This window comes from Papaver somniferum, chromosome 4 (assembly GCF_003573695.1).
Source record: "Papaver somniferum cultivar HN1 chromosome 4, ASM357369v1, whole genome shotgun sequence".
Lineage (NCBI taxonomy): Eukaryota > Viridiplantae > Streptophyta > Magnoliopsida > Ranunculales > Papaveraceae > Papaver > Papaver somniferum.
Genome location: NC_039361.1, coordinates 714807 through 735365, shown reverse-complemented (window position 1 = coordinate 735365; position 20559 = coordinate 714807). Strand labels below are relative to the sequence as shown.

At 37.3% G+C, this 20559-nt stretch overlaps 2 protein-coding genes, 1 non-coding gene and 2 pseudogenes across 9 annotated transcripts; 2 read left to right on the top strand and 3 right to left on the bottom strand.

The window, feature by feature from the left end:
* Positions 1-399: 399 nt before the first annotated feature.
* On the top strand, positions 400-5958 carry LOC113274537 (short-chain dehydrogenase TIC 32, chloroplastic-like). Of its 7 annotated transcripts, none has more exons than XM_026523907.1 (12): positions 400-919; positions 1325-1556; positions 1632-1708; positions 1951-2104; positions 2305-2383; positions 2475-2556; positions 2690-2736; positions 2965-3393; positions 3730-4483; positions 4611-5001; positions 5089-5366; positions 5551-5958. In XM_026523907.1, exons 1-8 carry the CDS (start codon positions 808-810, stop codon positions 3127-3129), a joined length of 948 nt encoding a protein of 315 aa, XP_026379692.1. In that variant the 5' UTR covers positions 400-807; the 3' UTR covers positions 3130-3393; positions 3730-4483; positions 4611-5001; positions 5089-5366; positions 5551-5958. The 7 variants fall into 7 exon arrangements, with proteins under 7 accessions (XP_026379692.1, XP_026379691.1, XP_026379689.1 ...); XM_026523906.1 differs by having other exon boundaries at positions 3723-4483; XM_026523904.1 differs by having other exon boundaries at positions 2965-3879; positions 3963-4483.
* LOC113274472 lies at positions 3302-5958 on the top strand (annotated as a pseudogene).
* On the bottom strand, positions 5210-7187 carry LOC113274536 (uncharacterized protein At3g49055-like). Its single transcript, XM_026523900.1, has 5 exons — positions 6280-7187; positions 6127-6203; positions 5873-5984; positions 5655-5771; positions 5210-5587 (listed from the first exon to the last, which is right to left on the bottom strand). The coding sequence occupies exons 1-5, from the start codon at positions 7177-7179 to the stop codon at positions 5228-5230; spliced, it is 1566 nt and encodes a 521-aa protein (XP_026379685.1). The 5' UTR covers positions 7180-7187; the 3' UTR covers positions 5210-5227.
* An 8724-nt stretch (positions 7188-15911) lies between these two features.
* On the bottom strand, positions 15912-15998 carry LOC113276842. The gene has a single exon (XR_003324631.1). It is a non-coding gene; the product is annotated as a small nucleolar RNA SNORD34 (small nucleolar RNA).
* Positions 15999-16462: 464 nt separating this feature from the next.
* LOC113274471 lies at positions 16463-17623 on the bottom strand (annotated as a pseudogene).
* Positions 17624-20559: the final 2936 nt, after the last annotated feature.

Here is a 20559-nt window from a genome sequence, read left to right as displayed (position 1 = left end):
TATTTTAAGCACAAAAACGAGTAAACAAAGATGGTTTTGTTTGATTATTACCTTACATACACCATGGGTTTGTTTGATGAAATGAATTCAAATGGATTTACGGTAAAGAGGATGAAGAGAAAGAGGAAAGAAAAAAGAAGAGTAGTTGAAGGGTAGTTTGGACAGTTGCTATTGAATCAAAAGTACCCCATAACCAAATTTTTGGTCACTAAATATTCAAGTGAAGCCCCTCTATTGGATGGTGACGCCCAATAATAATCTTCCAAGTAAATGGGTAGGCCTCAAACTAGCCAGGTATTCTTATCCGACTACCCAAAGTTTTAGATTCCATCGCCTTAAAATGAGGTGATTTTTACCGATTACGCACATTTCAGAGAAGGTAATTTCGGCATCCCTCCCTAAAACAGGGTAACAGTCGGCTTATAAACGATTGCGGCGGTATCCCATTGTCAAGTTGTCAACCCTCTAAAGCTCCATTACAACAACGATAGTCCAGAAACAACCCTCCTACCAAATCTTAATCCTTGTCGAAGTCCGTTTTACTTGACTTGGACTTGATATTAGTATAATTTCTTCCAAAACCCATATCAAAAATTACGCCGATCGGGAAAAAGAAAAAAAAAATACTAAAAATTATTGGTACTGAGGATTCCCTCGATTTCTCCGGTAATTTTCTTTTTTTGAGGCAGAAAGATCAAGCGATTCGGAGCTTGAGGAAGCTAATTGGATATACTTAAAGGTTAATTTCTTTGTTTATCATATTGAAGATTAATGAGATTCAGAATTTGATTGAAAAAAAACTCAGTTATGTGGTTGTTTAGAAGAAGCAAAAATGGTCCATCTGGGTTTTCATCTTCTACTACAGCTGAGGAAGTAACTCATGGAATCGATGCATCTGCTCTTACTGCTATTGTCACTGGTAACAAAAAGTTCTCATCTTTGTTGATTTTCTCTTTTTTCTTCCTCTTTGAAGTGAATATAATGGTTTGTGTGGGTAGGCGTCTAGGCGTGCCTAATTGTCTCCTAGGCTGTGCCCCTAAACATATCCCCGTTGAATTTCATCAGTTAGTGCCAGCTATATATGTTACTTCTGTTTAGGCTTTGTGGCTTATGTGCAAAACTGACATGATATGTAAGGGTAGGTTGTGCAGTCGCCTCTGATGGCATAGCTTAATCAGTTTTATTTGCAAATCCCTGGTTTTGATGATCTTTTCGGAGTATTTTTTATTGTGAGCTTTATGGTCGGTTGTATAGACTTTGAGACATTGTGCTCTTTGATTATGGAATTTGTGTATCTTTTCTGAATTTGGAGTTTGATTTGTAGGTGCATCAAGTGGTATTGGTGTTGAGACTGCACGTGTTCTTGCGTTGCGTGGAGCTCATGTAATCATGGCGGTAAGGAATATGACTGCAGGTAGAGCTGTCAAAGATGCAATAGTAAAAGAAAACCATGATGCCAAAGTTGAAGTGATGGAGTTAGATCTTAGCTCCATGGCGTCAGTGGGAAAATTTGCGACTGAATTCAATTCCCTTGATCTTCCACTTAATATTCTTATGTGAGTATATTAGATGATTTTTCAGTGTCCTTAAGTTGAATTAGTATTGATTCCTGACATTATTTGTTGTTGCAGTAACAATGCAGGAGTTGGGACCTCCTTCAAGCTTTCCGAAGACAATATAGAGCTGGTGTTTGCAACAAATCATTTAGGTATTGACACCATTTGTAGTGCTTTCTATGTGCCATGCCTTAAACAAGTCCTAAACAGGAAAATTTGCTCATGGAGATTGATGTTATTGCAACAATTTATTATCTATATTTTGCAGTTCGTCAATGCACTTAGAAATCAAACAGTTTGTCCTGTTAATCTTTTCAAGGAAGAAAGATATTCTTTGAAATAAACTTGAGATGATTTGTCTTTATATTAGTATTTTGATTTTTTTCTCTCGCAGGTCATTTTCTTTTGACTGAACTTTTACTAGAAACCATGAAAAACACGGCCTGCCAAAGTAACATAGAAGGAAGAATTATCAACCTCTCATCTGACTTACACAAGTTTTCCTATGACGAAGGGATTCGTTTTGATAAACTCAACGATGAATTAGGGTATGTAAATTCTTTTTAAGAATTTTTTTTTGCTACATGGATCAATGAATAATTGAGTCAACAGTGCGCTGTCAGAGTAAATCTGCTCGTGAGATTGAGCAGTCACATTTTCAACATTGCAACCAAATGCTGGTAAAATCTCTAGTAATACTTCAGTTAATGGATCTTTTTCAACATTTTTTTGTCTCTCTAACCAACAGGTATAATATCTGGAAATCATACTCACAATCGAAACTCGCGAATATACTGCACGCTAATGAGCTTGCAAGATGCCTCAAGGTATAGTTTTGAGGGAGGTGGAAACAACAATATTTTGAACTCATCTTCAGTGAATTGGTGTTTATTTTAATTTTAGTGGTTTGATGAACAGGAGGATGGGGTTCAAGTAACAGCAAATTCTCTTCATCCAGGAGCTGTAGCGACCAATATTTTTCGCAATACCTTTTTAAGTGGTAAAATTTCCTCACTTGTATAACATTTTCAAGTTAATTTTTGTTATTATTTCAAAAACCTCACAAATTGCTTTGAAATGAATCATTTGGCCTAAAAATCTATTCATACTCTTCTGCTGCTGGTTCAATGCAGGATTTGTTTCGACGCTGGGAAAATTGGTTTTTAAAAATGCGCAACAGGTTGGTATTGTTACACTATAATACACATTTTTTTGGTGCAAAAGATTATACAATTTGTTAACTTTTTAAGATTGAAAAAAGGTTATAGATTTGAATTGGCTATTCTGATTCTACATCTTCAATGTACCGTAGTACTTGACAAAGTGCTACTGCTACCTTTTCAAAATGATACATTAATCACAAATTTGGTGGTCTGATTTTTCATGGTGTATGATTGATTTATTGTAGGGGGCATCAACAACATGCTATATTGCGTTACATCCGAACGTCAAAGGTGTAAGTGGGGAATATTTTGAAGACAACAACATCTCAAAATCAGACCCCAAAGCCCAAGATACAGAATTAGCTAAGAAACTATGGGATTTCAGCATGAAATTGATCCACCATGCTTGAATATGTTTCTGTAATGTGATGCTCTTATGTGCATTACTGCGGTCGTCGTAGATAGTTTTTTTATCTCTTTTTTCTTTGCCATTGACAGTTTAGCCCAGATAACAAAAGGTCACATTTGTCATAGCTTTTTTTATCTGTCCTCATGGGTCACATTTGGTTATGCATGGAATCAATGATATACTACATTGTTTCACATCGTAATGTCAAGAGGTGTAAATGCATAGTGGAGAACAACATTTCAAAAAAGGAACTCAAAAGCTCAAGGTATGAAATTTAGCCAAGAAAATATGGGATTTCACCATGAAATTGACCCACAGTTGAAAATGCTTATCTACTGTCCTAGTCTAGTCTGCTCTATAGTTGTATTCTAGTGTACTTGTTATTGATGATTATATTAGAAATCCATTTCCTGGCTATCCATTGCAATATATTCTGCTTTTCTTTCGCATTTCCATTCTTCCAAGTGTTGTTAGCATTGTGCCTGAGTTGTCTTTTAAGCGATGGAAGAGCCAAGGCTGTTTAAACAAGCTAATTGATACCGCAGCTGGGGCTATTTCCGGTGGCATATCTCAAACCATAACATCCCCATTTAGATTTCAGGTTCAACTGGAGCCAACTTCATCTGGGCATTACTTCGTAAAGAGATGTACAAGTCGTCAAAATATACTGGGATGATGTAAGCAACTAAGACATTCTCATAGAAGAAGGTTTACCGGGTTTTGGCGTGATACTGTCCCAGCAATACTCATGGTGAGTCCCCTTACTTGTGTTACTTAAGTGGAGCATTAGCAGGGTGTGCAGCAACTGTGGGATCTGATACGAACCATTTTTAGCGCCCAAGGGGGAGCCAAAGGTTTATACAACCATGAGATCTACTTTTGTTGATTTCGTAAGAAATGGTGGCTTTCGAGGTTTATACGCAGGATTAGCACCGACTTTGGTGGAAATCATTCCTTGTGCTAGTCTGCAATTTGGAACTTATGTATGACACGGACACCTTCAATGGCTGGACCTTGCAGTTGAACAGGTTCAGATCGTCCAACCAAGGTTCAAAATTTACGAGTCAAAGGTTATCTAACTTCCAGCTTTTTGTATGTGGGTTAGGTTTCTGGTACATGTGCCAAAGCTGTCTGCCACGCCCTTGATGTGGTCAAGAAATGGTTCCAGATTATAGGACTTTTTAGGGACCCTGAGTGGAGCTCGGGTGGATCACTATGGATGGCATGTTCGATGCCCTGAGGCGCATCTTGGTAACTGAGGGGTGGGATGGTCTTTCCAAGAGTATCGTCCCTTCTGTAATAAAAGCTGCTCCAGCGGTGCAGTCACATTTGTTGCTTACAGATACATCAGAATGGTTAAAATCCCACTTAACTTGAAACAAAGTTTGATTCTTTTCATCTACTGTCAAATTTTTTTCTTCTTACTGTTTTAGATAGCCTGTAATAATCCCCATTTGCATATTTTTTTTTATCTGCCTGCAGAGCTTGAATATCCCCATTTACAATTTCTTCAAGCCATGCAACAAGAAGAGACCAACCAAGTAGTGGATGCAAATCATTAAATACACCTAATAACAGCCAAACAAGACTGGTGGTAAACTTAAATTTCATACAAGTAATGAACCAGGGAATGCAACATCGAAATCGAAACTCAAGTCATTACAGCAATTACAAACGGAGAAAAGGAAATCTGTACTGGACTAGACAGGAGTAGATGAGGCATCTGATTACAGCTTTTTGACTCGTTATGCAGCTCAGACTGAACTTAGAAGCAACCAGACTTACAGTCTCCTCTAACCCGAATTCTCCACCTCATCACCACTTGTATTACTGCTGCTCCTCATGAATCCAAATCTATCCCTTTGTGCAAAATGTAAGTATATCCAAACACCTTGTTACTGCGAATGATATTCCAGTAACTGGACACTTATACCATATATTTACATTTCATTTGTTGCAGTTGCAAATTTATACACAGATAAAACAAGGCTAAACAAACAGTAGTTTTTGATGGCATATATTACACAGGATGAGTTTGTTCCTCAATTGGAATGAGTGTGCTCTAAGCCTCCACTATTGACATTTATAAAGATGAGAATTCATACATTGAAAAGTAGCAAGCTTTCCATTTCAGGTACCATTCTGCTTCTGACACGCCGATTTATTGCAGTACGAGTAGGATTAAGCTGGAGTGCTCTCCATGGCCAACATACATGTCTCACTTTACGTCGTTTGTTGGTACGCTCTCCTTTACTGTCAGCCTCTTCTAACTGCTTTGTCAGGTCTTCGATAATCTCACGTAATCTTCCAGCCCTGCTGTCTGCTAGAAGGAGAGATTTCTCAATGGCTTTTTGGGCAATAAAAGCTGCAGATGCAAGTTCTTCTTTTAACTTTATCTTATTGTTTGCTGTGTCCAATGAAGCTTTTGTTCGATTCAGTTCCTCTCTGAGAATCTTGGCCTGCATAAGTTCAATTCAGGAGTTACAAATTGTTTCAGATAGAGATGCCAGAGAGTAATATGTGTACCTCTTTGTCACGTTCTTCTACTGCGTTTTTCCCTGCTTCCACTTCCAGTTCACAAGCTTCCTTCCATCTTGAAATCTCTTCTTCCGCAGCATTTATTTCCACAGCGAGCTGTTCAACCTTGAAATGAAGAAAAAGAAAACAAGTCAAGCGTGGGAACATAAACCAGTGGTTTACCACAAAATATCCTTACCAGTTCGCAAGGAAAAGCACATGATTACATTTTGGGATAGATTAGTTTCCCTTCCTTCCAAATCCTTTATATACAATGTCAGTTCTGCTATTTGATGAGCTTGTTTTTCTGTAAGGCTTTGAAGCCGCTCAGTTTCTGACCTGGAAAGAAAATGCAATTAAAATGTTGCAGCTCTAGATAACTTGAGATTAGCTAAAAGCAAGCTCAGGTGATATACTGTTTGTAGGCCAAACGCTTAGCTCAGGGCATAATTCAGAAAAAGCATTGAAAAATCAAGCATACCTCGACTCCTCCAAGGATTTCTTAAGTTGAGATATTTCAAGCCGCAAACCCTTCATCATTTTCTCCACAGTCGAAGCCTATTCATAAAACAAACACAAAACACATCAAAAATCAAACTCCCACACAAAACAAGAAGATTCAAAAACATCTTACCAGACTAACAGTCTCCTCTTCGCACTCACTATCCGATTTTTCGCTCATCTTAGAACTCGAGTTCGCCACTGAATCTTCATTTGTACTATTACTCCTCATGAACCCAAATCGAACCCTTTGAGCAAATCCTAAAAGTGTACCTCTTTTTTGCTCCTCGTTTCCTCTCAATTTACTCAACGTCTTCTCCACCGATTCTTTTTCGACTAAAGCAATCCTCAACAAACTATGAACATCTCTATTCTCTTGAGTTAAACTAGCCAAACTATTCTCCAATTCCTTCTTCTCTTTTAGTTTCTTCGATTCGTATTCCGTAAACCTCGATTCCGCTACTTTCACTAACTTATCTACGTACATTGTCTCCGATAAGTATCCTTTGGTTGCATCATCCAATTTCAAATCATCAATAACTTCTTCATCCAGAGTGATCTTCTCCGGTTTCTCTTCATCCATTCTTTCTATGATTCCATCTAAGAATTCTTTTACAGACCGTATCGAATCCCAGCCTCGAGAAAACACATCCATTCTCTGCCTCTTTTCTTCAACTAACTCTCCGATTATTTCTTCAAAAACATCGAATTTCTCCCTCTGTTCCGCTAGTTCTTCTTCTTGTTCTCTCGCCGACATCTCGATTCTTACGACTTCTTTCAGAGCATCATCTCTCTCGCTTGAGATTTCTTCTAAATTCTTCGCTAAGTTCCCATTTTGCTTCACAAGTTCTTCGTTTTCTTGATGGAGAGTTGCTAAATTATCCCACAAATCCAAGAATTTTGATCGGATGTCATCGTAAGATGCTCGAATGACTTCAAGCTCGATACCAAGAGCTTCGTTCTGTAGGTGCAATTCATCGTCAGATAGATTGTGATTGTGATTGTTGAAGGAATCTTCTCTAGTAATTTCCATAATAATGCATCAGTAAAACCCTATTCAAGAATTCAAGAGATTTCATCTTAAGATCTTTATTTCCGAAAACCTATCGATCTACCAGTCAAGACTGAGGAAGACTGTTAGAGAAGGGAGGTAGGTAGGTTTCGTTAATTTGGGCGGGAGTACATTCGAGTCGCATTCATCCGAAAGGTTTTGGAGTAGTGAATGCTACTAGGGCGAAGGCAGGATTGAAAGTGAGCGGGACAAAGAAAAAAATAATTACTGGACGAGGATAAAAAATGAATAAAAACGCAAATCTAAAGAGTTTCCTCGCAACACGTGTAAAAAAAAATATCTAAAGGGGTTTATCCTTCGGGAGCCGGTCGGGGCATGTTGTAGTAAAGCATGCCATACCAAAAGCGGCAAGCGAGCAAGGAGGATGTTCTTTTTATCAACAGCCTCCGAATCCAAAAGCTTAGAGCATCTCCAATGAGGCATTGTGAACTTCCTATTTTAAGGCCGCATAGGATTTATGTTACTTTATCTAAAAATTCATCTCCAATGAGAATTTTAGGAGATGCTGTGAGGATTGTGTGGCAAGTGGTTAGATTCACATCATCTAACTCATCTTCTTGTTTGAGAGGCTCCCTCAAAAGATGTAGAAAACCTAGTCATTATTATGGGTTATTTTGTCTTTGGTACTCAGGTTTTGTCCAACTTTTGAATTTGTGTTAGAGCATAGCATGGTTGAACTCACCAAGCGTTGGCATGTCAAGTTTGGTTGTCATATTTTAGTGTGTCAAAACTCATCTAAAGTCGCTTGATTATATACTAGAGTCAACTTCGTTTAGGTTAGACTAGAAAGTCTAGGAATGTCGAGACATACAAGTATTACTCCGAAGACCTGAAGAATGTCAAGAAGAAGCGAACTACAACGACGGCATCATCCTTCCTCTTGAGGTTAGTAATAATGACTTGAACTGTTTCATTCATAACGTATCTTTCAAGTCGTGCTATACTGAAAACATAACTGCGAAGCTATATATACTGTACATATTGTATAATACTCTAGTGATGTGACATGGTCATATTTCTATGATCATAGTATTAGGGAATTAGACGACGAAGTATAACGATTATCTTTTGAACTTCGTAGATATGACATCGACATAATCTTGTGTATACTGTTATGATTATGTGAATGGGTTATGGTGAAGATTTCATCTTAGGAAACAATGTTTTACATTTGTTTAAAGGAAGTACATTCATGAACTTGTTTTATGAGTCGAAAGGGAAATCGTTAGGTTTATTGGCACGGCTATTCATTGCAAATCTTTGGATTACCAATATGCGTGAGATGGTAGAACCGATCGTAACTTTGTTATGTATCTTGGTATAACTAATACCTGACTTATGATTTGGTATGACTAGTTTTTATTAATTGGTGAATCGATCCTAAGTAATCACCATGAGATGGTATGATCGATATTTGTAATTGGTGTGACCGATCCTAGTAATTGGTGTGACCGATCACAGAGTGTTGTGTAATCGATCCTTGTAATTGGTAACCGGTCCTGGTAATTGGTGTAACCGATCCTGGTAACTGGTGTGACCGATCACAAGAAATACCATGAGTATATGGTAACCGGTCCTGGTAAGTGATGTAACCAATCCTGGTAATTGATGTAACCGGTCCTGGTAACTTGTGTGACCGATCACAAGTATTTCCATATTAAGGTATAACCGATCCTAGTGATTGGTAGAATCGATTGAACCCATGTATGTGATTTGATCAATCACATAGTAATCTTGGGATACAGGTGCACCAATTCTAAACTTGTTTGGAAGAGTGGTGTAACCGATTCCAAGAATGTAAATCCATGTAAATATGAATAAGGATTTATAGTGAAAAGATGTCAACATACTTTGAACACGTACAATAACTCTTATCATTTATTGTTCAAAGATATTCCTTAATACTCAAGGAGATCCTATGCCGAAATAAATTAAGAATCTTTTAATTAAGATTTTTGGTTTTGTATGCTTTAATTACCAGCAATTAAATGCATATCTCTAGAGAATAAAAAATTGGTAATGTACATTCACTAATTGGAGATTTTCTATTGAGAGATTTCTTAAATTTTGGAAAAGCATTTATTGGAATTAGGAAAACCGAGTTTTGCTATTCATTGCATATCTCGAGAATATTTTCGGTTTTGGAAATTCCATGGTGTCCAAACATCCTTGGTCTATAAATACCTAAGTTTTCATTTCTAGCAATTTATCCTAAGAGCCATGCAAACTTCATTCTTGTTGTTTCTGGTGGAGCCGTCTAATTGGAGAGGAAAGTATCATAATTAGGTGAAATCTCTTACGACCAGTCGTCTAAAAACTTTTGTGGGATCAAGAAGCTCTACGAGTACCGTTGGTGGGAAACTAGATAATTGCAGTGTTATTAGTTTTCGATTGATTTGATCGACTAACGGTTGTTGAAACTTTGATTGCACCTAGATTGTTTATTCTTGAGAGGATATAAGATTCACTCATACTAGATCGAAGTATCGACGGGATCTTTAGAATTGTTTGTAGATCTAAAGACATCTTGTGATGATCTGTCATGTCCCAGCCTAAGCCTAAGGGCTACTCCTGTTAAGGGCTATCCACTGCCGGGTGCCTTAATATCTAGTTTAACTTTACTTTTCTACTGTTGGTAATTATTAGGTGGTGAGTGTGAGGTTGGCACATGTGCCAATCATGTTTATCTTCTGAGTCTCTCTCTGTAGTAGAACATTATTGAATTGTTTTGAATCTTAGAATCCCTTTTCCTTATCTCTTAGCTCTGGGTTTTTTCTTGAGTCCAGTTTGTAGTGTAGATCACTATAATTGGCATCAGAGCACTCGATCTGAGGACCTTATACAATGGTGAATCAAAAAGACTTTGAGGATCTTAACAAAAAGGTTACTACTATCATCAGAAGTCAGGAAGAATCACAAGATAAAGCAGAGGCACTTACCAAACGACTAGAAGATGTTTAAGCAAAGAACTCTGCAGATATAACTCAACTGATAAAAACAATGAGTGGTATGGGAGCTATTATAACACAGGAGGTAGATAAAGCTGTGAAGAAAGCAAGATCGGAAACAGAATCCGGATCGAACTCTAATAACAGATCCATTATGGGAGATACTAATAATAACTCGCCTTTCTCAAATCAGTTTTCACATCATCATAAACCTAAGGTTTATTTTCCTAGATTTGGAGGGGTTAATCCTAGATCTTGAATTAGAAAGTGTAAAAAGTATTTTCAGCTCCATCCCATGGATGAAGAACAAAAAGTTCACATGGCTTCCTTGTACTTAGAAGATAAAGCTGATGTGTGGTTCCAAGATTATCAAGAGTGTAAGGAAGAAATAATATGGGAAGAATTTATTCTAGACATCACCTCAAGATTTCAAGAGTTGGGTCATGATGACATTGTAGGTGAGTTCAATAAACTGAGCCAAACTGGTACAGTGCTGGAGTATCAAGAGATATTTAAAGAATTGAAGGCTCTAATGATTGCCAAGAACAAATACCTCACTGATGAATATTTTACTTCCAGTTGGATCAGTGGGTTGAAGAAACCACTGCCAGAAGGAGTAAAGTAAACCCCAAATTACCTCATATACACATACCCAACAACAATAGAGGTATTGTGACTTCTCCAAGGTCCAGTACACCCTCATCAAGGCAAGGAAGCACAACTGTTTCCAAATTACTCCCCATTAAAAAGCTGTCATATGCTGAAATGAGGTCAAGAAGGGAAAGGGGTTTGTGCTATAACTGTGATAAGGTCTTAAGAAAGGGGCATAAATGTGTAAAGCAACAACTGTTTATGCTAGCAGCTGATGATGAGGACTCTACACAGCCTGAAGAAGAGTCACCTGGGAGCACACCATTAATTCAGGAGCTAGCTTAAGAAGAGGTAGAGATATCATTACATGCTCTCTCAGGTAGTATCTCTCATAATACCATCAGGATTAAGGGTAAGTCTAGAAACAATAAGTCACTCACTATACTCATAGATAGTGGAAGTACCCATAGCTTCCTAGACCCAGAGGTAGCTAGAGTTAGTGGACACTGTATTGAATCAACTACTGCATTTCAAGTAGTTGTAACTGATGGAAATAAATTGCTGAGCACAACTAAATGCTCAAGTTTTCCCTGGAGTATGCAAGGCCATCAGTTTGATTTTGATTTGAGATTGTTCCCCTAGGTGGTTGTGATATGGTCTTAGGATTTGATTGGATGAAGACTATTAGCCATGTGCAATTTGACTTCTCCAAGATTTCCATTACTTTTAACAGGGAGGGTGAATGTATTGAATTAATTTGTACGTCAGACACTATTCCAAGTATTTCCTTGATGACAGGTGATGAATGTGACAAGCTCTTAAAAAGTGAGAACAAGAAGCGATTATTCATGGCACATTTATTCTCACTCAGAGCCATTGAATCTAACACCACTATACCTGAAACCCTCAAGCCTCTCCTTAACTCATTTGAGATAGTGTTCAAGGAACCAACACCCTACCTCCACACAGAAACCATGATCACTATATTCCTCTTAAACCACTTTCAACTCCTCCCAATCAAGGACCCTATAGAATTCCCTATATATAGAAGGAGATAGTGGAAAAGCTGGTGCAGGAAATGTTAAATACTGGAATTATCAAACCAAGTCACAGTCCCTTCTCTTCCCCAATCTTATTAGTTAAAAAGAAGGATGGAACTTGGAGATTTTGTGTGTATTACAGGAAGGTAAATGAGATAACTATAAAAAATAAGTACCCCATTCCAGTTATTGAGGAGTTGTCAGATGAGCTAAAAGGATCAAAAGTGTTTTCTAAAATTGATCTGAGAGCAGGATATCACCAAATAAGAGTGGCAGTAGCTGACACACAAAAGACTGCTTTCAAGACTCATCAAGGACACTATGAGTTTCTAGTTATGCCATTTGGGTTGACTATGCTCCTGCAAGTTTTCAAGCCTTGATGAATGATGTATTCAAACCTTTCTTGAGGAAGTTCATATTAATCTTCTTTGATGACATCATGATATACATCCCTGACATGGAAACTCACCAACAACATCTCACTTCAACACTGTCTCTCCTCAAGGAACATTCTCTCTATGCCAAGTAAAGCAAATGTTATTTTGTGCAGTCACAGATTGAATACCTGGGTCACATAATTAATGGAGAAGGAGTAGTTGCAGATCCCGAGAAGATCTCTTGTATGAAGAATTGGCCCACACCAAAGAATATCAAGGAGTTAAGAGGGTTCTTGGGTCTTACAGGGTAATACAGGAAGTTTGTAAAGGGGCATGGAATTATCTGCAAACCTCTAACTGACTTACTTAAGAAGAATAAACTTCATATGGAATGAGGCAGCCCAACTGTCTTTTGAACAACTGAAGGAAGCTATGATAACCACTCCTGTGCTTATCTTACCAGATTTCTCAAAGCCATTTGAGTTATCCACTGATGCTTGTGACACAGGGGTAGGAGCTGTCCTTATGCAGAATAAAAAACCAATTGCATTTTTTAGCAAAGGAATGGGAACCAGGTTTCTAGCTCTGTCAACATATGAGAAGGAGATGATGGCAGTGGTCATGGCAGTGACCAAGTGGAGGACTTACTTGATGGGGAATAAGTTTATCATATATACTGACCATCAGAGTATTAAGTATCTTATAGAACAGAGAATTCACACATCTCTACAACATAAATGGCTTTCAAAACTCTTGGGGTACACATATGAGTTGAGGTATAAAAAGGGTACTGAGAATAAAGTATCAGATGCTTTGTCCAGGATTTTAATGACTGAGGACCCTAACTTCAATGCCATATCTCAGAGTCAGCCTTCTTGGGTAGAAGAAATACAATACAGCTACACAGAAGACCAGTTGGAAAGTGATATTATTTCTAAGTTACTCATTCAAGCTGATGCAGTAGAGAATTATAGCTACCAACAAGGAGTACTGAGATTCAAAAACAGAATTTATGTAGGGGTAAATGGTAATCTTAGACAGAAGATATTGGAAGCAATTCATACTTCAGCCATTGGTGGACATTCAGGGTCTCAAGCTAGCTATCAGAAGGCGAAGTTACATTTTTATTGGAAAGGAATGAAACAAAAAATACTGCAATATGTAAAAGGATTTGACATTTGCCAGCAACACAAGAGTTTCAACACCTTACCAGCAGGGCTCTTACAACCACTGCCAATACCAGATTCATCATGGGAGCATATCAGCATGGACTTCATCACATGGATGCCCAAATCTGAAGGGAGAATAGTGATCTTAGTGGTGGTGGACAGATGTACCAAACACAACCATTTCTTGGCTCTCAGTCATCCATATACTGCCTCATCTGTAGCCAAGGTATTCATTGATTCAATCTTTAAGTTACATGGGCTGCCCAAATCAATAATTTCTGACAGAGATAGTGTGTTCATGAGAAACTTTTGGCAAGCCCTATTTGCAAAATTAGGAACCACTTTACACATGAGTACTGTCTACCATCCTCAGACAGATGGACAGACAAAGAGAGTAAATGCATGCTTAGAGACTTACCTATGGTGCATGACAAGCTATAGGCCTTCAAAATGGGTTATATGGCTCTCACTTTCTGAGTGTTGGTATAATACTTCCTATCACACAAGTTTAAAGCTAACTCCATTTCAAGCACTGTATGGGTTTGCACCTCCTCAGTTTGGCATTCTATCCTCTCAAGGTAGAGTTCATGCTGCAGTGGAAGACTATCTACAACAAAGACAGTTGATGAGTCAAGTGTTGAAGGAAACTCTAGAGATGGCCCAACACAGGGTCAAACAACAAGCTGACAAGAAAAAAACTGAGAGAAGTCTTTTGAAGTAGGAGAGTGGGTATATTTGAGGCTGCAACCATATCGCCAAACTTCAATTCAGCTGAGAAGGAATTTAAAGCTGGCAGCCAAATTTTATGGTCCCTACAAGGTACTGGCTAAGATAGGAGCAGTGGCATATAAGTTGGAGCTGCCTGCCAGCTCAAGGATACATTCTACCTTTCATGTCTCTTAGCTTAAACCTAAGGTGGGAAAAGGAGTGGTGCTGCAGACAAAGTTGCCTACCACTGACTCAGCAGGCAACATTAAGGTGGAACCTTTGAAGGTTTTGGCAACCAGGAAGATCAAGAAAAACCAACAAGAAGTATCACAGATCTTGATATAGTGGAAGGATATGACTGAAAGTGAAGCTACTTGGGAGGACAAGCAGTTCATAGCTGAGCAGTTCGAAAACTTCATCCTTGAGGAAAAGGATGTTTATAAGGGAAGGGCATTTGTCATGTCCCAGCCTAAGCCTAACACTACACCAAATTCTGGGATTAGAAACAGAACCAAGCCGTTACTAAAACGGGTTGTAACGGCTCTCGCATGTTGCAAAAGTGGGTGTTACATTTTTTCGTAACGGCTTTGTTGCCTTTACGAGTATGGGTTGTAACGGCTCTCGTAACAGCTGCGAGCCGTTATGAATTTGCCACGTGGAACAGCTATGGGCCGTTATGAATTCTTTTTGTAACACAGCTGGCGTAACAGCTTTGAGCCGTTACTACGTGGCAGATTGTAACAGTTTAGAGCAGTTACTACGTGGCAAGTTGAAACAGCTCTGAGCCGTTACGAACTTTTTTGTAACAGCAAAAAAATTACTGCCAATCAACATTGACTGGCAGTCCATTTTCTGCCGGAAGATACGCCGGAATTCAAACAAAAATACCTGTATAAATCTTTCGTTCAATCTAACCACATTCTATGATACATTCAACATCAATAAAACTTGTTCTATTCTTTCATTCAACCTACCAAATTCTATGACACATTTAAACAAAGATCATTGACTTAGAACTTATGAGAATTTCTAAACACTCTTTTATATTCATTCAAGTAGTTTGATACTTGGAGAGAATTCATATTCCTAAGTTTGAGGGAATATAATATATGTTTAGAAACTTAAATAGATAGCATATAAGTAAACTAACAGACAAAACTCACATAACAGTCTTTGCCTTGTCTTGCATGCCGATTATCTTTCAAATCTGCAACACTTATGAGTTATGCACCTGAACAAGGTCCTGGTTGTGAGCACCTTCTGTAAGAAAAACAACCACCATTGTCCGATCTGCAAGGAAATGAATTGGAACGATCAGTAGTAAATTAGACACTTCCAACTTATACTTGAGAATGTTGTTTAGAAATTTAATACCCAGCAGTAAATTAGATGATCGGTAGTAAAATAGATAATATGTCAGGCAATGAGTTGACCTTCTCTTTTGTTCAACAAATATGATTCTCCTCTTCCAGCAGTTGTAGGTCCAACAAGCATTCCAAATAATATGTAACCGAACTATATAAATGGTCCTCCAACTTTATCGTTCTTATAGCATCACAGACACATGACGAATACAAATCGAATACAGCCTAGCAGCCAATAAATGTATCAACTGAATAACTTTGAGCGAAGAAACCTACAGTTTTGGTTTAAATTCAAAAATTTGGCTACTTCTTGCGATACTACCAATGCCATTATTCTTCGATGCCTCCATCACCTGTAGACATTATCATTTCAATCATCATCAGCCTCTTCCTTTTATCCATATAGACAAATTTGCTAATCAGACAAACCGAGCAAGATCATAGACATAGCAACGGAACAAAGATAAAAGAATCAACGAAAAACAATTAAAGGAAAAGAGGCTTCAGTATTATTATATGGACTTCTTATATCATGTAGATCAAGCAATGTAGGCATTATCACTTTCAATCATCATCAACCTCTTCCTTTTATCTATATAGACAAATTTACTAATCAGAAAAACCGAGCAAAATCATAGAGATAGCGATGGAACAAACATAAAAGAACCAACGAAAAACAATTAAAGAAAAGGAGGCTTCAGTATTGTTATATGGACTTCTTAATAGACACGTAGAAACATAAAGCAATCAAAGAGACACAACCAGATTAAAATAGTAAAATAAAACCCTAAAACATATGTGAATTCTAAGAGCTGTTGCTGCTCGATTTCTTCCTCTACCTTGTAACCAAGCAATCTGCTAGTGAACATAATTTTTTTCCTTCAAACTAGACAGTTAAGGCTTCAATTTTGAACAACATATAATAGAGCCTAAATCCCCCTCTTAGGGTCACACCCGAGTTCCATATATTGATGACTAATTAAAGAAACTAACTACGAGTACAGATCATCAAATATAATGGCAATTAATAAATTGATTAGGATGCTCCTATAAAGATACAGTTTCAAGATAACAGGAAATCAAGGATGATAAATTAAGGTGTATCTGCTCAATAAGGTAGGTAATGTGGTTAAGCCCATATTTCACAACAATCGGTTTCTTTGCCTAAACAGTCTTTCCACTGATTCAGCATGTGCTCTTTTCAATAGTCTTTCCTTCTTAGCAGCCTTGTCCTCTGGACGGTACTTGAGCAACATTTTGAATAGGTTTGTAGCTGAAAAACCACCAGTTCAAAGTAAGAAAAACACCCATATAGTGATAATAATAATAAATGTAATAACATATACGAAACTCGACATACATACCAAGGTTTTTATCTAAGGTTTTAGTGAACTGGTTCAAAGCAGGTGGAACCTTCAAACGTTGCTTAAGAATCCTCCTTTGGCGCTGAATGCGGACAACTTTTGGCCATTTCACGAACCTATGCAAATCCTTTTTGGAGGCAATGCACCACCAATACCAAACTGTTTTGGACGCTTTTCAAATAAAGGGTTCACAACCTTATCCCGCAAGATGAAAATTCCATCTTTAGCAGGGAAAGCTACATATTTAGTAATAGCTTCTTTGGTGAACATGTTCACAAGAAATTAAACTTACGGTCTTCTTCTTTGCCGCCACTGGTGCCTTCACCCCTCTTTTGGGAGCCTGCCAAAATAGTAAATTACACAAAACAAGGTCAAACTAGCTGCAGAACATTCACAGCTAACTCATACTAACAGAAAAACATTGTTCCTTTTATATCTAAGATGATATTACGTTTTGTAACACCCATAGTCATAGAAACTGAACATACTGTGGGCTCAACGGAGCATAAGGTGTTAAAGTTATCTGTTTGAAAGCATATATCAAATTTGCTCAATTCAAGCAGGTCTTGTATTGAATCCCCAAGCAGTAATGCATTTATCAAATTCGAAGGAAACTGAGACCAGATGAACCTGATTGGTTATGTATCATAAGATAAAACAAGATTTAGTGTTAGAAGAGCAAGATGACACACAGTTCAGAGTAAAAGGTATCTCGGTTCTTCAATATACATACCCATGTAAGCAACAAACAAGCAATATAAGCCATCCAAAATAATGCTGCTAGAATAGAAGCAAAGATAGCTCCTTCCTGTGAAAGATCATCAATGGTTAATCTTATGACCATTATTAAACACCAGTTTAACAACTAGTATCAAGCAGGTGGTGTGGGGATTAGGTTTCCCATTTGCTAGAGTTCTCCTTTATATAGTCTTTAAATCAGGGTTTGCAGTCTAAGATACCTTGGTAACAAAGCATTCAATATTCACCGTTAGATGAAAACCTGATTAGATTCAAGCTAATATCTTTCAACCGTTAGATCGAACTTAGCTTGTTATACACAAATGAAATATAACTTAGCTAGTTAGAGAGTTGTTCAATTGCTTAGATCTTATAGAAGTATACAAGACACAATCGAAGCAAAATAGGTTTTGATTCACTCGAATCGATTCATGAACATTATAGCCACGGTTTGCAAAGATTGCGTTCCTTATTATATAAATTTTTTAGTTCATGAACAAACCGATTTTAGATAGTAACCTACCTAAGTATGCAAATGGGTACGCATACTTAAGTAATCGGATTGAGTTTGTTTTTCACTTTCAAACTCCAGTAGAAATTCACGGACGTGAACTTTCCGCCAGTACGCGTACGGGTACGCATACTCACCTGGATTTGAAACAACTGCCAGTACGCGTACGGGTACGCATATTTTGGGTCCCGGTTTTGGACTTTTACACAAATGTGAGAACACACTATGTTTATATCCAAATATGGTTACATGCTCTAAACTCTAATTTCAATCATTGAAACTTTCTTAGAGGATGTTATATAGTTGTTATTCACAAACTATTTTTCATCAAAGCGATTTTCAAGTTATTGAAATAATCAACATGACTTTCGTCACGAGTAAAGATAAACTTGTCTAAAGCGAAAGATTACCAACACATATTTCGAGAAATAGATAAGCGAGATAAACTCGGCCCGAAATAGCAAATGTGTATAACGAAGTCTATATAGCAATACGACTTTTGTCTCAAAATAGGAGATATAATAGATAGAGTTTTGAGTGATAGATAAGTTCACGTCTCCACATACCTTTTGTTGATGAAGTTCCACAAGTTCCTTGAGTAGTTATTTCGTCTTCATATGATGAACACCGTGGAGTTTAAGGCTCAACTACACTTACTATCCTAATCCGAGACTTAGCTATAAGTAGACTAGAAATCAAGACTTATAGTTTTGGCAGCTAAACTTGGCAAACAAGCTTGAGATAGCAACGCTTGCGAGTTCGACCGAGCAATGCTCTAACAACTAGGTCCCGAGGTTTTTATGCATTTGCAGTTTTCCTCGTTAAAAAAAATCTTGTTGTGTGATTTACTTTTGTTTTCCAAAATTATATTTGTTTATATAATTTAAAGTAAATTACACAAACGTTAACTCCGTATATACTTGATTGTGATCCTATAGAGTTCGGTTAAGTCTGAACCTATTATCAAGTATAACACTTTGGTAGTCATACTGTCTCGATCTCGTATCCATAGACAATCACACAAAGTGTGATTACCGATTTGTTTCATTGTCTCGACTCTGTCCACAGACGGTAAGAGGATTTATAGGTGGATAAATAATTGTGGTGTATTTGGGTACCCTCGTCTTTTCAATTTGGTCTAAAATTTGTCCAGCTTGGTGTTTAATACTTGGAATTCACGTTGACTTCTGTTGACCATTTATCATTATATCAAACTCCTAAATTTCAGGCCTCATACGACTTTTATCCAAATAATTCTCCAACGGAAATGTGAAGCACAATATGAGGATGATGTGGTGAGTTAGTTATTAGCACATCCTCTGATTCATCCTCTAGTTTTAGAGGTTCTCCTGGAGAATGTGATAAATCTAGTTATAAATTTTAGCCAATCAAATCAAAGTTAAATCAACCGAAAATAATGAAGAAAAGAAGAAAAAAATGTCCAACTAATTAGATAAATATAAGTGGTTTATAACATTAGTCTAAAATTGCATCCATTGTAGATAATCTTTCTAATACTTCTAAAATATTGGAATTTTGGAGTATACACTTTGAGAGAATATAATCCTACACCAACCACGTAGGACACACACCACAACCCATTTGAGATGCTCTTACGGGTAGAAACAAGTATGAGATTTCAAGATAAGAGCATTCAAGACTGTCAACATTTAGAATTGTAATTCAAAATCCACATTGAAACTAAAATTATAATTCAAAATTCACATTGAAACTTAAAAGAGGACTTAATACTCAAAATTAGTTAGTGGCCCATGTAAGAATGCAAAGGTACAAATGGAGTGTTTGTTCTTCTGTTCCTGCAGTATTTCGTTAAAGTCTATTTTGATGGCTTTGTCTGTCTTCATACAGTGTCTGTCTGTAACAGCTACTCCTGATCCATTGTTAATAAACTATTTTACATTTTGCTCTCATTGTCCATTCTTTCATGGTATAATACCTTTTTACATTTTTTCAAATTTCAAATCTCATGTTTGGATCCACTTTGGATTTCTTCACTTAAATCTTTATGAGATCTAAAACTGAAAAAGCGGGGTCTAACAACACCACCCAATATTTCGCTTAGCAATTTGTATGAACTAACTTCGAAATACTTTGCTAGAGAATCAACTAGACAGTCAGACTCAATCTACATAAAAGTATCTCAAGGAGTTAATATCTCTATCTTGATTTGATTTTTACTCAAGATAAAAACAATAGCGAGTCTTTATCAAATACAAGGAATAACTTGGATGGTACCAAAGACCAATGTCCAAGTGTTAATCAATGAAATCGACAACCACAAGGTCGGATCTCCAATCGATTAACCTTTAACGCACAACCTGTATTATTTCAATTATAAAGATAAACAATATAATGCGGAAAATGAAATAACACAGACACCAGAAATTTGTTAAAGAGGAAACGACAAATGCAGAAAAACCCCGGGACCTAGTACAGATTGAATACACACTGTATTAAGCCGCTACAGACACTAGCCTACTCCAATCTAACTTCGGACTTGACTATAGTTG

Coding starts and splice junctions, on each gene's coding strand:
- LOC113274537 (XM_026523907.1), top strand. CDS start 808: ATGTGGTTGTTTAGAAGAAGCAAAAATGGTCCATCTGGGTTTTCATCT. Junction 920..1,324: donor TCTTACTGCTATTGTCACTG/GTAACAAAAAGT, acceptor TTTGATTTGTAG/GTGCATCAAGTGGTATTGGT. Junction 2,105..2,304: donor AAACTCAACGATGAATTAGG/GTATGTAAATTC, acceptor TCTAACCAACAG/GTATAATATCTGGAAATCAT.
- LOC113274536 (XM_026523900.1), bottom strand. CDS start 7,179: ATGGAAATTACTAGAGAAGATTCCTTCAACAATCACAATCACAATCTA. Junction 5,985..6,126: donor AAATCCTTGGAGGAGTCGAG/GTATGCTTGATT, acceptor TTTTCTTTCCAG/GTCAGAAACTGAGCGGCTTC. Junction 5,588..5,654: donor TAGAAGAACGTGACAAAGAG/GTACACATATTA, acceptor GAACTTATGCAG/GCCAAGATTCTCAGAGAGGA.